This window comes from Vidua macroura, chromosome 6 (assembly GCF_024509145.1).
Source record: "Vidua macroura isolate BioBank_ID:100142 chromosome 6, ASM2450914v1, whole genome shotgun sequence".
In the NCBI taxonomy this organism is placed as follows: Eukaryota; Metazoa; Chordata; class Aves; order Passeriformes; family Viduidae; genus Vidua; species Vidua macroura.
Window position 1 is genome coordinate 25,496,323 of NC_071576.1, and position 17,666 is coordinate 25,513,988.

The following is a 17,666-nucleotide window of genomic DNA, read 5'->3' on the forward strand; positions in this document are numbered from 1 at the left end:
CTTATGAGCCTCTGTGCCAACTAAAACATGACCAGACCATGCTCCCAGAGCCACACTGGAAAGCTATATAACGTTATATTTCTGTAGATGAAACTGAGATGGTCATCCTGCTAGATTCATACTAGCCAGCTGATCTACTTAGCTCTCCCCTGTAAGAAAAAATCGTGTCATTATACCTTGTGAAGCACTTCCTCAACTTTTTGACCTGGATTCTTTGGTTCTAATAAAATGTAACCGCAGTAAGTAATAAATATTAAGAAAGCAAACTCAATCTGTGACCAATTTTTTTTTTTTTCCATAAAAATAGATGTTTGCTGAGTGGAATGGTATACAATACTGAACCCAGAACGTGCACAGAACAGGATAATGCAGGTGAACCCCCAGAAATCAGTTTCCTGTGTGACTTTGTCTTTACTCCTTCAGAATGACAAAGCTGGTGTTTAACCAGAGAATTTTCATACTTTCTCCATACTTCATAAAGTATTTTTATTTCTCTCAACCTCAGATATAAGTCAGTATTTTAGATGATGTTGCACATGTCTGTATCAAGACAGAAACAGGCTGCATACTTGAAAATTGTTTAAAGAACAGCTTTTAAAATTATTTACAAAATGCATATCTTTCTCCATACTAAGAACAATTTTCAAGAGACGATTTCCTTTTCTGAATCCTAAAGCAGCCTTCTAAGCAGTGCGGAGTTCAGAAAGCATTATCTTCACTTATCTTGAGGCTACACGAACACCATTTGTCAAGGTGCCGTTTCCTGATGGGCTTAATTGAACCTAAATACATGGTGCTGCTACGGCAAGTGGTGCTCCTATCCCAGTCGTGCTTGTAACTATCTATGGACTTGGCTAGGGAACCAGCTAGGATGGAAACTACGAATTTGTTGCAGTCTTAATTTGCAGGTGGGCTGGCGCCCTCCTCTGTGGGGGTGCAGGCCCACGGGAGCGCTGATGTCCACACCTGCCCGCAGCCCTCGGCCACACCGAGATCGGAGTCTGCTGATCATGAAACCCTACTCTGAGGCCGTTTCTTGGCCGTTCTAGCTCTGATTCACACAAAAATGCAGTCTCAGGCGTAGACTCCCTCCATGCTTACATCTGCTTTAGTGTGCGGATGCTGACCTTTTCCACTGCATTAGACAAAGAGGCATCTAAGGGCTCCACTCTTTAGTGTGAAACAGGCAGTTGTCAATCTTAAATCACATAAGTGCCCAAAAATCAAAGCCATATTATAAGCCTCTTAATTTCTCGCGCTGTCTTTGCACAGTTTCACACCCAGGCTTGCACAAACGTGCGAAGCCCATCTCCCGCACGAACGCCGGGCAGCAGCGCAGGGCAGGGCAGCGCAGAGGCCCCGGCCTGCGGACGGAGCTGCGGGGCTCGGCGCTGCGCGCACCTCCGCAGGCCCGGCGCGCTGCTCTGCCGCGTTCCACCGAGCAAAGCCGCTCCCCGCGCACGGGGCACGCCCAGCGCCCTCAACACTCACGTCCCGGTATTCGCCAGCCCCAGCAGCGCACGGCAGCACCGCGCGGCTGCGACACAAGCAACCACCGCCCCGGCTAGGGCCAGCCCCGCTCCCCTCCCTCACCCGCAGCCGCCACCGAAGCGCCGCCCGGCGCCTTCCCTTCCCTTCCCTTCCCTTCCCTTCCCTTCCCTTCCCTTCCCTTCCCTTCCCTTCCCTTCCCTTCCCTCCCCTCAGCGGCCGCTCCCTCGCGAGAGGCGCCGCCGCCGCCGCCGCCCCGCCCCGCCCCGCCCCGCGCGCCGCAGCCCCGCCCGGCCGCGGCTCCGGCGGGCGCAGAGCGCCGCGAGCAGCCATGATGGTGGGTCCGGGGCGGCCGCGGAGCCGGGCCGGGGCGGGGCAGGGCGGGCGGCGCGGCCGGGCACTCGCTAACCTGTGCGCTTTGTCTCCCTTCACCCTCCCTGCCGCCGGCCGTGCCCCTCCGTGCCCCCTGCCTGCGCCGCCGCCTCGCCCCCAAGCAGGAAGGCTCGGACGACGGCCCAGATTTCCTCTCGGAGGAGGACCGAGGTGTAAGTGCAGCGGGGAGGCGTCGGGACCCGGCGCCTGGGGCTGGGCGAGGGGGGAACGGGGTCGGCCCCTCTTCGGGGGCCTCCGGGCGCTGCTGGCCCGAGCCCGCCGCGTGGGTGTCGGACGGAGGCGGGATGCTGGGCAGCGAGCGTCCGGGCTGTCTGTCCGTCCGTCCGTCCGCCCGCCCGCCGGGATCTGCTCCTGGCACAGCCTCCCGCTGATATCGGCGTCTGTGTGCGTGTGCTCCTCCTTGTTCTGTCAGCCAAGTTTTGGAAGGACAGTTCTTTCATGCTGTCGTTGGAATAGCTGGGGAGGGGGTTGTGGCCGGAGATGGCTGTCCTCTCCCTGCGGCCCCCGCTCTCCCGCTGCACACGCCCGGCGGGGCCGGTCCTGCCCAGGCTCACCGGCCCTGGAGAGCGCCAGGTTCCATCGCCAGCCGCGATCTAGGGCCTGGGTGGTGCAGTCCTGGCCTCCCTTCTCCCTTCAGGCCCAGGGGGCTCTCCCTTAGATAGCAGTGGGACATTCACATTGCAGACACATGCTGCATAATAAACTCATTATTGAAGAGAAGTTCTGTTGTTGGGACAGGATGCCACAATGACGTTTCTTACTGGGAAAACCTTTTTCTCTGCCTTTCTGTTTCTGGCCTTAGTTTCTCTTCTGACCGCTGTATCCATCTTTATTTAACTTGCCTGCCTCACTTAAGCAACAAATCAGCTAACCTAGTGTAATTTTGTCAGACTGATTATCCCTGTCACTTAGTATCTTGAGAAAGACCAACTGTGAGCAAGGCAGGAGAGCAGCTTCAGGGTTGCTTAGGTTCCCTTGGCTGTTGGTGGTTATTGAAGTGACTGTATACAGTATATTACTAAAAATACAAAAATCTGAGAAACACTGTGTTGGTATAATGTTTTATCATGCACACCATAGGCAGATGTTAAATTCATTGCATTTTATGTTCCAGTTTATGGCCAGAAATTAAGAAAGGCGTTCTGATAGTGTATCAGGCCAGTTCTGGCCACTGTAAAGCTTTTGTCTTTACCTATACAGCTACTTTACTAAGAATATCGATAAAAGAGAGAGGAAGTTGTAGTTGTCAGTTGTCGTCCTTTGAGTGTCTCAGAACAAGGACTGAAGAGCTTACTAACTGTGGAGTTTATTGGCATAGGTATTTTTGGTATTATTGGGTTGTCCCTGGTACTTAGGAACAGCCTCTGATGCGCACAGTTAAGTTGCCTTTATCTGAAGGTTCAGGTAGAACATAACAATGTGGATCTGACCTCCTGTGAAACTTGTTTGTTTGGCTGGTTATTAGTTTTCCCTCTAAGGCTACAGGTCGTTAAGAGTTCACAAGGTAATTTGAAAACCGTAAGAAATCTCTTAGCAGTCTTGTATGTACTGTTGTACAACTTACCATCTCAATTGGCTAAATGCAGTCTTTTTTTTTCCTCTCCTGGGTCTTCATCCAGTGCTTAGGAATTAAACTACAACAGTGGCCTTCTAATTTCCCTGATTTTTTTAGGGTTTCTTATTTTCAATCACCGATCACTGTAGGGGTTTATTTTTTTCTCTTCTGTCTAAATGCCTGGGGTTAAAACACAGGTTGTTGTCTGCATGATTTTGTTTGTGATACAGGAAGTTAATAAAAAGCAATATGGCAGTCTGTTAATGGATGGATTTGCTGTGCTTTAATCTTCAAAACTGTAAGACTTTTTTTCTAAGTAGGAGTAGTAAAAAGAAGCATCTTCTTTCATAAAATGATTCCCTAGTTCTGATTTGTTGCCTTTCTCTGCAATTAAATAATGAGTAGGTCAAGCCTTTATTTGAAAGCATGGATGGCAACTTCTGGTTGGAGTAATTGAGCTTTTAGTTTTGAAAATCAATACTCTTACCTTTGTTGAATTCAGATATTGCCGTGACAACTGTACTTCTACTGCTGCAGGAACATGTTTGTTGGCTACAGCTGTGTTAAGTTTAATCTTGGGATGGTGGGATGAAAGAGGGCTGGAATTTATGCTGATGCCACACAGAAGAGTAATTCTCAAACAATGGTGTTACACCATATGAAGCCTTTTCTGGAGAACTGTAAAACAGAGCACTGAGAATCATCTTTGAGGAAGTAGCAGTGGGTGGTCTGTAGAAGGAACTTATTATAAATGGTCTGCATAAAATGAACTTGTGGGAATTGCTTTTCTGAATTTCACTTAGGAAATGGGATAGGATTGAGTTTTCTTGGTGTAACTTGGATGCTGTTGGGATTTTTGTGCTCTCTCTAAAGTAAACAATACATGCTTTGTAAAGTGGTGTAGTATTGCTCCATTAGTACTGCCTTGTGTATTTTATATCTGTATAATCTTTAGGTAACACTCATTCAGTGGAAATGAGCTATCCTTTAGAACAGGTCTGCTGGAAACTCAGTGCTGTGAAAACACTTGGAAAGCTTTTGTTGTAAGGGTATTCTTTGTCCCCTTGTTTTGTGTATTTGACTGCTTGTAAAGAATCAGCTGAAGGGTCCTTTTACTCTTAACATTTTTGAAAGAGCTTAGAGCAGGGAAGTTGCTGTTAATGGATGACATTACCTAGGAATGTAACACTTGGTTGTTTCCCTTGTCTGTACCAGATTCCTTCCATTATCATTTGAAGTGTAATTGATCCTTAAGCAAAAACTTAGATGTTAAATCCTCTCCTTGCATTGTGTTCTCAGTTAGTACAGTAACATTACTTGGCCTGGGTTTTGGCTTCTGGTGTTTTCTAGATCCTTTGAATAGAACAGGGACTTTCTTGGTATAGCATAGGAAACAGTAAAGTAATTAAATCAGGTTTTGTTTTGCAAGTTGTTCAGCATGGATGTAAATAACATATGTAAGCGTAAAATTATTATGCAATATTGTATGTATTAGTCTTGGAGGGGGGCAAGTTTAAAAGACTACCATATCTCCATTTTTTCCATACTTTAAGGTACTTGCAGTTTTCATCTGTAGAAATAGACTACTTCTATTTTTTCATTTTCTGCTTCCTTTGTCACTAGAAAACCATCCATTGGTGGCAGTTTTATTTTGGAAGTAGTGATGCAGAGTTTAAGTTTGTGGTGTGGTGATGTTGTTTGTGAATTCAATTTCCAGTAATGCAATGTGATTCGTTGTGTCACATGAATACATTTAAAGCCCTTCAACTTTCTGATTGTCTCTGACACCTTTCATAAATGCTTCATTACCATTGCAGATGAAAACATTCCCTTTTGGCAGTCAGGCTACATGGCATAACTTAACATATGATTAAACTCTTCAAAACTGTTACAAACTTAACTCAGTATAAATCAAACAAATAGACCTTTACAGCTGTATGTCATGGGTGAAGTTGTCATATTTAGTTCTTAATTTTCTCAGCACAGATAGGACTTTTGTATCTGAAGTTGTGAATAGTGCATATGATAAGGCTGCACTGCACTGCATGTGCTCTAATGGCAAACTTGATCAGCTGTTATACTGAGTTCTAGAATTTTGTATAGTACCGCTTTGAAAAAAAAAAAAGAGGTGCGAAAGTATTTTGGTAGAAATATTTGTGACTGTGGAAGATTACAAAAATACCATTTCAATAATCCGGATGATTTTCTGAGCTTACTCAGTCTGTTAATGTATTCTGGGGGGACAAGAGAAAAACTAACAGTACTCAAGACAGTGTAACCACGAAAACCTTTTTACACACTGAAAAATGTGGTGTCATGACATAAGGGAGACATTGGTATGTCATTATATTTTTCTTTCCTAAATTAGATGGTAAGCACTTTGGAAACTCAGTAGGATCTGGGAGATTCTGCCTCTAAGAAGTGATCTGCAAGAAACCGTTGCATGATAATACACCTTTGTGTGAGGCAGTGACCCTCTAAACCTTGGGAAAACAAAACAAAAGGCGATGCCCGCATCACATGTGTGAATATGTTACTGTGCAGTCATTTTAATAATTTCCAACTTCACTGTAAGGAAAAGCTATGTGTAAGAACTTTTGAACAGTTACATTTTGCTAGCCTTAGCAGAATACGCTAGACTGCATGGTGCTGGTTTACTTTAATACCCTAATTCGAAGAGCCATGAGTCTGGTTGCTGCTACATAGGCAAGAGTTGTGCATGCATCGAGGTTAACAGCAAGACTAGAGTGGGATCTGACCGCTGTGATTTAATATAAAGGTAACTTTATATTAAAAACAAGATGTGGCAGTTGATGCTTCTGTCCTAGAGCTTTTCCAGTGCCTCACAGCGTTCCCTTCAAAAACTGCTCATGTGTAACCTCTGTACTATGTGTTGAGAATACTTACAGCATTTTTGTACTTAAGTATTGACTTAAAAAAGCAATCCTGAAAAAAATGTGTGGAGAAAAAATCCAAATCTATGTATGGTAAAGCATTTTTTATACTGTAGAATGGGGTATTTGTAGAAAAAATGCAGCATCAGAGAAAACACCATGTCTCAGTAAAGCATATACCTTGTGAGCATGATGTTGAAATATTTTTTGACAATGTGATTGGAAAAGATTTCAGGGTTAGCATTAGTGCTTATAAAAACATTCCAAATGTCTGTTGGTCATGATGATGAAATTGTCATGGGACAAATTCCTCTAGAACAACAAGGGTGCAAGGGAGAGGGGACTTGAATTTCCAGTTGGGCTCTAGATGAGGTTGCACCAAGTACTGAAGCCTTTGGTCCAGTTACTGCCAAATACTGTGGTGCTCAGATAATATTTCAGTTTTGCTGTATTTGATCATTGTATCTTTTTTTTTTTTTTTTTTTTTTTTTTTCTCCAGTGTGACTGGAATTGTTTTGTGGAAGAGTTCAGGTTTCATGTACTGTAGAAAAAAATATGTGTATTCCTTGCACTTTTGCCATTTCTCATGCTCATTTTGAAGACATCAAAGTCTTGAGTTTGAGTGTTTTGCTTTGGGGTTTTTCAGAAAAAAATATTTCCAAGAAGACTTAGTTCTGTGAAGTTCAGGATATTCTTCTAGCCTTTTTCATTATATGATGAGATATGTTGAACAGAATAGTGTAAGACAGTGTGAGTAAATCAGGTCTATAACTGCTCTTGCTTCTTTGAAATACAGAATCACTTTTCCCCTTAAAAGTACCTTTCCAATTTTTAATATCTTTATAATTATCTTTACAAGTATTTTTACTTTACAAGTATATTTAGAGCAGCTTGTCAGTTCAGAGGAATGGGGTGATAAAGAGAAAAACCTAGCAAACTTGTTGCTATATGTAAATGTACTTTGTCTTGAGCATCTCAATTACTAGCAAGTTAACAATCTACAGAAATGAAAATAGTGCACTAACAAGACATACTGTTAAAGGAGATTATTATTTATATGGTTGTTCATAAGCAGTACTGCTGGAAATAATCTTTTAATGTTGAGGGGTTTTGTGATCCTCTTCAGCATTGCAGGATCAGGGTTCATTTCAAAGGAAGAATAATGGAAATAGTTTACCTTTTTAAAAAAATGTTAAGCTAAATATATTTTTCTTCAGCTTAGAGCAATAAATGTAGATCTCCAGACTGATGCTGCTCTGCAAGTGGATATCTCAGATGCACTCAGTGAGAGGGATAAAGTGAAATTCACAGTCCATACAAAGGTAAAACCTGGGTTTGTACACGCAACAGTTCTTAATTATATACAAAAGAGAGTTTGCTTAAACTGTTTGTTGAAACAAAGTGTAACACAATCCAGAGGAAATGAGAAAGTAGAATTATCTCATGTTTATGAGACTGTGTAGCTACAGTGCATAAGAAAAAGATACCTAAGAGTTTAAAAACTGTTTAGAAGAAAGTTATGTTCTTTTTTTTTTTTTTGTATTGATGTGTTATTATGACATTCTCATGCCTATTAATTAGCCTATTTGCAGGTAGCATATTTAATATACATGAATATATTTCAGTTTTTTAAATTCGATTAGATGTTGTTATAGTTTCAGATTCTAAAAGCATATTTTGTAACTGTATTACATTCAGGGATCATTTAAAATTACTGTTGTTTATGGCTTTTTTTTAAGATTTGAATGTTTATTGATTGCAGAGTGACTGAATAATTGAAATTGAATAAAATATCTGGACATCATTAATCCTATCTCTTCCCTCACTCTCACCATTAAATTAGAGTGCACAAGAGCACATTGCTCAGGATTTGTCCATTTGGGTTTTGATTATAGAATCCTTGAATCACTTCGGTTGGAAAAGACCTCTAAGATTGAGTCCAACCATTACTCCAGCACTGCTGAGTCCACCGTTAAACCATGTCCCTAAATGCCACATCTACATGTGTTTTAAGTACCTCCAGGATGGTTGCTCAATCATTTCCCTGGGCAGCCCCTTCTAAAACTTGACAGCCCTTTTGGTGAACACATTTTTTTAATATCCAATCTAAACCTCCCCTGGTGCAACTTGAGGCCATTTCCTCTTGTCCTCTCACCTATTACTTGAGAGAGTAGACCAACTCCCACCTGGCTACGGCTTCCTATCAGATAAATGTAGAGAGCGATAAGGTCAACTTCTGATATTTCTCCAGCCAAAACAGCTCCGGTTTCCTCAGCCACTCCTCATCAGATTTGTGCTCCAGAGCTGCCACCAGCTCTGTTGCCCTTCTCTGGACACGCTACGGCGCCTCAGTGTCTTTTCTCTCCTGAGGGGCCCAGAACTGAACACAGGACTCAAAGTGTGGCCTCATCAGTGTCCAGTACAGAGGAACAGTCACTTCCTTGGTCCTGCTGGCCACGTTATTTCTTATAAAAGTCAGGATGCCACTGGCCTTCTTGGCCACCTGGGTGCAGACTGGATCATACCCAGCCACTGTTGACCAGGTTCTTTTCCACTGGGCAGCTTTCCAGCTGCTCTGCCCCCAGCCTGTTGCACTGTCTGGGGTTGTGACCCAAGTGCAGACCTGGCTCCTCACCTTGTTGAACCTCCTACAGTTGGCCTCGGCCCATAGATCCAGCTGGTCTAGATCCCTCTGCAGATCCTTCCTGCCTTCTGGCAGATCAACACCTCCACCCAACTTGGTGTCATCTATAAACTGACTAAGGGGCACTTGGTTCCCTCATCCAGATCATCGATAAAGATACTAAACAGAACTCCAGGATTAAATTGATAAAGATATTAGACATTTCAATGAGAGCAGACACTCCACAACCTCTTATGGCAAACCATGCCAATTGATTACTGTGCTAATTAAGATGAGGGTAATTACTGTGGTGTGAACTTTTGGAGACTTTTTTTGTTGCTCCCTCAAGGCTTTTTCTCATGTAGTAATGAAAAAATCTTGTTTTTTGTTGAGCTTTTCTTCCTCCCTACCTCCTTCCCCCCCATAATTCTACCTCCTTTTACCCTTCCAGAGTTCCTTACCAAATTTCAAACAAAACGAATTTTCTGTTGTCCGGCAACACGAAGAGTTTATTTGGCTTCATGATTCTTTTGTTGAGAATGAGGACTATGCTGGCTATATTGTAAGTACTGGCATTCTTTTGGTTTATATGTACCATTTTCTGTGGGCTGGATCAAAACTACTTGAGACTGCTTTTAAATGCAGAGAAAACAGCAGGTGTTCATTCCTTATAAAATTAGATAAGCTTCTCTAATACTTTAATTTATGCAATTACTCAAAATTAACGGTTGAAGCAAGCTTGGAAGAAAGCTACAGTAGCTGTCATACTTTCTTGCCCTTTACTCCTAAGAAGTGAGTAGTTTAATTTGTTTCCAAGTGTATTTTTATGCCACTGTGTTAAAAGTGTGGGAGAGAGTTGAACTGTATAACTTGGTGGTATTGTTTCTGCAAGCTAATGTTTAACTTAGTTACAAGTTTCATGTTGCCTTTTGTTTTAGCTGGAATGGTAGACTTTTTGAGTTCTCATTATAAAGATCAGAATCATTTTTCCATAAATAAGAGGAAGGAAAAACCAATTTAAATACCATGTAGAACTACAGGGGACCTCAATATATAATAACTCACAGTTTGAAGTTAATTTCAGGCATTCCAGGAGCAGAGGTCTCAAAACAGGCCCCGTATGATACTACATATTAAAAATGGTGCTGCTTTTCATACGTTAATTGCAAATAGGAATATTTGTCATCTTGGTATGAAAGTTAGGTATTTGTTTTGTGTTTGGGGGGTGTTTGCCGATTCAGAGGGTAAACAGATATTTCTAATTGATTAGTGGGTAAATTATAATGAGTATAATTTAATCAGTGATGGTCATACCATTCTTGAGCTAGTCTTTTCCTGGTCAGAAAAGCTATTTGAAATGATTAGACCTTCAGTGTGGTGATAACTGGTTTCAGATGGTTGACTATCTAGATGTTGGATTTTTCTTTTCTTTTTTTTTAATGTGTTAATGTAATGGGCCAATATCAGTAAACTAAAATTTAAACATATTTAGTTCTGTGTTCCTTTCCTGGCACCAGTTCAGGTTTAGTTTGACTGGTGTTTTCTCTTTCAGTGTTAATATATTGTATTACAAAATTAACCTAGACCCTTGTTGACTGGGGGCTTTGTTACTTCAACACATACGTCTTTAATGTCAGCAGTGTTGCAAGAAAGAGCTGGTGCCTGCAAACAATAAGGAATGGTTTTCTTGGTTTAAAGTTCTGGGGAGTTAGAAATGGATGGTGTGGAATTCTTTTCTTTTTTTTTTTTTTTTTTTTCTTTCTTTCTTTAAGTAAGAAATAATCTTTACCAAATGAGCTAAACCAAAACTAATTAAGAATAATTTTTCCAAGTTTTAAGTCATTGTCATGGGAAATGAAGTATTATTTGGATTCTGTTGTAATTAAACTGGAGCCATTAGTTAATACTTTAGTAATCTTCAAGGACACTTGACCGAAATTGGTGTAGTAATGCAGCATGAATAACTCATGAATGAGAGACTTTATCCAGAAATGTTGCAATGAATGATGAAAGAGAGAAACATGTATTAAAAAGCTGCAGGCAGTCTACAGTTCCTGTACTGTGAATGGGTGTTGTTTGACTGAGAAAATGAGAACTTAAAAAAAATTGGATTCAATTCCAGATTCCACCAGCACCACCCAGGCCTGACTTTGATGCCTCCAGGGAGAAACTGCAGAAACTTGGAGAAGGGGAAGGATCAATGACTAAAGAAGAATTCACCAAGATGAAACAAGAACTGGAAGCGTATGTCAACTTGATTACTACTTTATTAATTCATTTATATTTGAAAACTTTTAATGCTGTTTGCTGTCCCATGTTTCTGATCTTACTGTAATGGTTATCTGTGAAACACAGACTTGAGAATCCAGTTGTTATATAACCAAGGTTAATCTTAGTGATCATGATCAGTGCCATTAGGAAAATTGTAGAAACAATTTCGTGGAAGGTCTTCTAAAACAGGAAATAAATCAGCTTGTTCTTGAGCATTCTTTCATAAGAAAGAAAGTACTTAGATCCTGTTCTTCACAGAACATCTGCAAAGGGAGGAGATAACCTCTATCTTTTTTAGTTCTGGTGTTCCACATTTGATAAGTATAATTAGACTTTAGGGTAATACATGCAGTGATTGGGAATAGGGAGTTGTGCATGTGGTTGGTACTGTAAACATAGATGCCAACCTTCTGTTCCCCAAGAAATATAAAGATTACTAGAAAATTCCTTTTTTGACACTTTTTTTTTTAATTTTTGCACAAGGAGAATATACTTCCTGAAAATACTATTTTCCCTTACTATGAATTTAATTTATGTTGAAATAACTGCTCTGAAGCTTCTTGTTCCATATTTAGTTACACAGTGAAGTTTCTCCTTGCTTCGTCCATTTTCTTTACCATGCATTCACTTCTTTGATCTTTTTCCTGTCATTGGTTTCAGTTTTCAAGTGTATATTTACGCTGCTTCTAGACTGCTTCTATCAAGAGCTCTGAATTGGCAAGAAAAGTACATAGAACTCTTACAACTGCTGCTTTCTCTCCGAACTTCAGCTGCTGTGAGCAAATGTCTTAAAAAGCTCTGTATTAGTGAGATGTACAACATAATTTATAGCAGAGTAGATATACACTTCATATGCAGAAAACTGGAAATTAGCAGAACACTATAGATTTTAAAGAATCTGGTTTTCCAGCGGCCCTGATCATGATTCTCTTGTGGTCTGGTTAGGGGTTGGATAACACAGAAAACTTTGGGTTTCTTCTACTGCCACCTCCATCCTCTGCATCCTCCTTTTTTGTCTTCACTGAATGACTACTACTCTCACTGAGATCAAACATCTCCCAACACTGGCCCTGCTGGTTTGCTGGTATGTAAATCTTAACCTCCTTGCACATAGTGGAAGGAAAAGCACTGATTATGATTTCACTGTTTGACCTCAGAATGGGAAAAAGAGCCCTTTCCTCATTTTTAGATGAGTTGCATCTTACTCAATTGAATTTGCAACGCACAATGAATTCTAGCAAACTTTTATTGATAAGAGTGCCTTCCTCTTAATTAAATTGCAAGTGAGTAATTGCTTTGAAGTTGAGTTGGCTGAACGGGACAACTATGTGATTGTCATGGTTAAATGTGGTTTTTTGTTGTACCTATCAAATGCAGCTCTTAATTTCACTTTTAGAACCACTATGAAGTGAGACATCAATGGCTCAAAAAGGCTAGGTGCTTTAACATGAAATAAAAGACTGTCTAAACAGCTAACAAAACTACATAAACATATAAATAAGGAGGGTGCAAATGGGCAAGGGGATGGAGATGGGGAGGAAGGAATTTGCACATCAATACACAGTGCTGAGGGACTGGAGCCTGTACCTTAGTTTCTTGATTTTTGGGGTGCTGGGGAAAGGACAATGAAATGAAGTTACAGCAAACCAGTGTCTGTTAGCTAACCATAAAAATTAGAGTGTATTTGTTGACTCTTTGTTAAAAGTCTCTCTGTAATGTGTTTGGGCTTCAAATTTCTCCCTAGTTTCAACATCGCAGTATTTATGTCTATATCAAACATTGGAGTGATAAACTTCAGTATATTGGCTTGTAATTTTGTAGCCTGACTGAGGCTCTCTTAAAGCTGCTCACTAGGTTTATCTCAAACTTAATTGCTTCATATGAAATTCTTATGTCTGTCTTATTTCTTGTTTTTAGTGAATATTTGGCAATATTCAAGAAGACAGTTGCAATGCATGAAGTGTTTTTGTGTCGCGTGGCAGCACATCCTATTTTGAGAAAGGACTTAAATTTCCATGTATTCTTGGAATATAATCAGGATGTGAGTATTGAAAACTGAATTGCTGGCAAGAGAAATCACGATGTGCTTTTATGGCAGGATGGAAAACTGATTAAGAGGGAATTACCTCCTGGAGCAAATTACATCAATTCCTTCATGCCAGACATATTTGTATTGTAAAAGTTAGAAATTAATTTAGTCTGTAGGAGTTCATTTTCTGCCAGCTGGGGAACCAAATGCACTATATGTTTTAACCTCAGCATCAAAAATATTACTGGAAATCCAGTATATTTTGGATTAAAAAGATGAGCTTTTGGTGGTGGTTTCATTTGACAATATACTTTTCTACTCTTTGAATTATTTTTATTTGCTGCAGGGAAAAAATGATGCAACAAAATGGAACACTAATTTTTTAGGATTTGGAACTGTGGTGTAAATTCTGTTGCTAACAAAACTAGAGAGTATTTCTGATGAAATAGTCTGATAATGTTAATGATGTCAGTGAAAATGTTAATTTTTTTCTGAGTATTGGACTAGTGTGGCTGTCCACAGGTAACATACTGAACTGAGATAATGGAGAGTACTTTTGGACTCATAACTCTTTGGTGTTGGAGACAGTGGTTGCTCCTATTCTGCAGAGAGTTTCAGTTACTTTTTAAAATTGCAGGAATCAACATTGAGTGGAAGAAATTATTACAAAGACTGGCTCAACTTTATACAAACTTAATTAAATATATGTTACAGAGGTTACTCTGTAGAAATGCTTACCGGTTCAGGCACTCAATTTACATAAATTGGGAGAAGTTAGATGGGCAGGAAGAGTGTGAGGAGGCTTAAACCAGCATGATCCTCTGGAAGTTGAAGATCTGCCATTCACCAAAGAGTGAAACATGGTTGTATTAACTCAACAATCATTACATCAACTCAGCTATACTGTGCATGATAAATACTGTGTTATTGGTAACTGAAACGTACACTCTGTACATTTGGTACTATCTGCAGGTGCGAGAATGGTTCTGATCTCTTTTTTTTTTTCCTTTTTTTTTCTCCTAGAATGGTATTTTAGGTGATAAAAAAAAACAGTCTAGTAAATGAGGTAGTCTTCATTCTGTATGCAAGGTGCCCTGTCCCCATTAATGCAGAGTATAAGAATAAACAGAGAACAGGAAAACTGTTTTAGGTATAGCAAGTAGGGGTATGTAGTTCTGTTTCATTTTTTTTAAAGCTTGTATTGCCTCCAGAAAATGAATTAACTTGATAAATTAATTTGTTTTTCAGTTGAGTGTTCGTGGAAAAAACAAGAAAGAGAAACTTGAAGACTTCTTCAAAAATATGGTTAAATCAGCAGATGGTGTCATTGTTTCAGGAGTAAAGGTGATTACTGCTTCACATAGAAAGATTTAAAATGTATTAACATTTGTCCTTTTTTAATGAAGCAGAATTTTACATAGGTACAAAAATGGGATTTTTATAGATATCTAACTTAAGAATTAGTGCAGACCATGGGTGAGAACTTATGGCCTGGATGCAAAATAACTCAAAATAACTGAGAGCTTTCTTATGGCCTTTCAGTACTCTATGAAATTAAGCACCTTTTTTTTTTATGCATAGATAATTGATAATCTGGTTGGGTTTTTTTTTTTGTTCAGGCCTGCCATTTTATATAGTGGAAAGGAGAACTGACAATGGCTTCTGTTCAGAAGTTCCTAATGGAGTGAATTTTCCCAGTCCTGTAGAATCTGTTTCAAGGAGCAGCAGTAGAGGTTATATGATTTTTCTCAGTAGATGTAAGAATGTAACTGAGGAAAAAAAAGTAATGAAAATTCAATTTAATTCTTACTTTTCCCAAAGCTACAAGATCATTTTTATAGCAAGCAGAAATTCTGCAGAGGATGATTTTTAATCTCTTTTCTTTCTAGTGGTAACTTTCCGTTTGGTAGCAAATTTTAAGAGAGTTAAAAGTTTCTAGGTTTAAATTTTTTTTTTTTTTTTGAAAATGCTGGGAAGTGGATATAACCGTGGTATAATTATAACTTGGAGGAAAATATAAAGTCTAAATAACTTCGAGTTTCATAAGAACATTATTCAAAGCCCATGTTGTAGGCTATTCCATGGTATTGAGCATCTATGTTATTTTAGAGGGTTTTTAAAAATAAGTATAAACCAGTTATCTCAAATGATAATACAGACCATATTAACATTTACCTTTGTTTAACAAATTGAAAGAAGTCTGTCATTAAGATCAATGTTCTGAGCTAGGAGTTCAAATCATCTTGTCTGAGACCGCAGACTCTGTGCTACTGGGTGACTTTCATCCCTTCTCCCCTTTTTCTAAGTAGATTACATGTATTCTATTTTTCTGTCTCCCTTTGTGACCCTTTGTTATTCCTTTGTGTTTAGTTATTTAGACCTTTAGGATATGTGTTGCAAATTCTTAATTCTTACTAAATTCTTAATAAAACTTAAGATCATGATATAAGTGGAGAAGAAATCAGTTTGTATAAATGGTGTTTTAGAGAATATAAACAGATGCATTTCCTGTCACAGGAACAGTGAAATGTACAACTTTACTCAATTGCTCTGTAGAGAGTGGGTAAAATCCTCTTTTTTTAATTGTTCCCCTTTTTTGTAGGATGTGGATGACTTCTTTGAACATGAGAGAACATTCCTTGTAGAATATCACAACCGAGTCAAAGATGCCTCTGCCAAATCTGATAAAATGACAAGATCACATAAAAGTGAGTTTTTTTCCCAGGGTAAAAATAGTACTGTTTAAAGTGTACATAAGTTGTTAGTGAGGAGAAGTAATTTTTAGTTTACTTTCTGCATGTGAAAAGTGAATTCATTTCTCCAAGTGTAGCCTTCAGAGTCTGAAGTTCAATCTGGCTTTCTAAGTTTAGGCTTTGCTGCAGTAGACTGGATGGAGTAAGAATGGCCTGGTGCAACACTGAGTATATGTTTATGCTTCATGCTGTCTGCTTGAAAAGAAATACACTTTAAGTATTAATATTTTTTTGAAGCCTGACTTAGTCATTTAGGTGTAGAGGTTGGTAATATGGCAGTACATGTGATTTTACTCCTAGTGCAGTTGTTCTTGATAGGATGTGGTTGATTCCACCAAGTGCAGTCTCTTGGCAAACTGGGCATTGCATTACCTTGCTAACAGTTACCTTTGTTCGTAGCAAACTCCTGTTTGGGCCATTGTTTTTTGACTGGGTTTCCATTTTTTAGCCATTTAGCGTGGAGACAGGAAGGCGTACCTTGAGTAGCCTGGTTTGCAGGATCTCTTTTCTTACTGAGACAAGATTTACCACTTGCCTATTGATTTGTCTTCATGAGCTGAGTGCTAGCCAACTTGATTTCTGAAAGCTCTAGATGGTCTTTTCAAGTGCAGTTCATTTATTTGAGAAAATGAAAAATCTTTGGGTTAGGACTATCGTGTTTGATTTAGGATTACTGTGTTTTGAGAAGCTCAGAAGAAATTGACCTGTGTTGCTCTTGATTTTAAGTTTTTCTGCCTAGATAAATCAAAACTGATCTTCCATAGTCTGTCTGTTCCTTGAAGTTTGGGTCTGATTTACAGATACTGTTTTTGCTGTCTACAGTAATATAGTTCATACAAAACCAGGTGACAAAACTTTTATGAATCTCCATTGATAAGATCTCTAAAATGGATATTGGATAAGATGTTAAACTAAGAATTTTCTGAGTTCTTCAGATGCTTCTCTTGCTGTTGCATGAACACTGAGTCTTTTGTAGTTTTAGTATCTATGCTAGAAAATGGAAAGAGTCAGTTACGGCTAAATGAGCTAAGGGCCCTGTGTCTGCATTCAGTTCCCACCTGAAGTGGTTTCTGGTGGTTTTGGTTGCTTTCATAAAATGAGAACTGAACTTCATTCATGATAATGAGGTGCCAAGATTTATTTACAGAGTGAGAAAGCCGTTTACATTAGTTGTAGAAGTGGGAAAATCCTTTGAAATTAGGTTGTAGAGGATCTGATGAGAAAGGCTTGCTCAAGCTCATGACAAAGCTTCATTGGCTTCCAGGCTCAAATCACATACAATGTTTACTGACAACTTCTGTCAAGCTGTGAATTGGGACAAATGGCACCTTTTGAAATTCTGGCTAGAGGAGTAGAGCAGTGACCTGGGAAACCTATTTTGTAAATGGGCAATCTGTAGTTTATGGATAACATGATCAACAGAGAGATGCAGGTCTTGCATAGACACCAACTTGCTATTTCCACCAGAAAATAAATTTTTATGTTGAAATTGGAGGAATAGAAGGGGAGATTAATTGCTTCCTAATACCATTTTTCACTGTAACCAGCTGCATTGATGATGTATGGAGTAATGAAATATGTGGAAGCTGACCCACTCAATCTGTTAAGGTTGTATTATTAAGAAAAAATAATTCTGCTTAAAGGCATATAAACTTCAGAA

At 39.5% G+C, this 17,666-nt stretch overlaps 1 protein-coding gene and 1 long non-coding RNA gene across 2 annotated transcripts in view; one reads left to right on the plus strand and one right to left on the minus strand.

Annotated features, from left to right (window-relative positions):
- Positions 1-461: 461 nt before the first annotated feature.
- On the minus strand, positions 462-1,639 carry LOC128809224 (uncharacterized). Its single transcript, XR_008437657.1, has 2 exons — positions 1,594-1,639; positions 462-1,135 (listed from the first exon to the last, which is right to left on the minus strand). It is a non-coding gene; the product is annotated as an uncharacterized LOC128809224 (long non-coding RNA).
- A 131-nt stretch (positions 1,640-1,770) lies between these two features.
- SNX6 (sorting nexin 6) overlaps positions 1,771-17,666 on the plus strand; it is a 29,837-nt gene continuing 13,941 nt past the window's right edge. The window contains exons 1-8 of the mRNA XM_053981121.1: positions 1,771-1,825; positions 1,986-2,033; positions 7,548-7,652; positions 9,405-9,515; positions 11,076-11,197; positions 13,142-13,265; positions 14,502-14,597; positions 15,856-15,961. Coding sequence (XP_053837096.1) covers positions 1,820-1,825; positions 1,986-2,033; positions 7,548-7,652; positions 9,405-9,515; positions 11,076-11,197; positions 13,142-13,265; positions 14,502-14,597; positions 15,856-15,961 — 718 coding nt within the window. The 5' untranslated portion in view covers positions 1,771-1,819. The remainder of the gene's footprint in view (positions 1,826-1,985; positions 2,034-7,547; positions 7,653-9,404; positions 9,516-11,075; positions 11,198-13,141; positions 13,266-14,501; positions 14,598-15,855; positions 15,962-17,666) is intronic.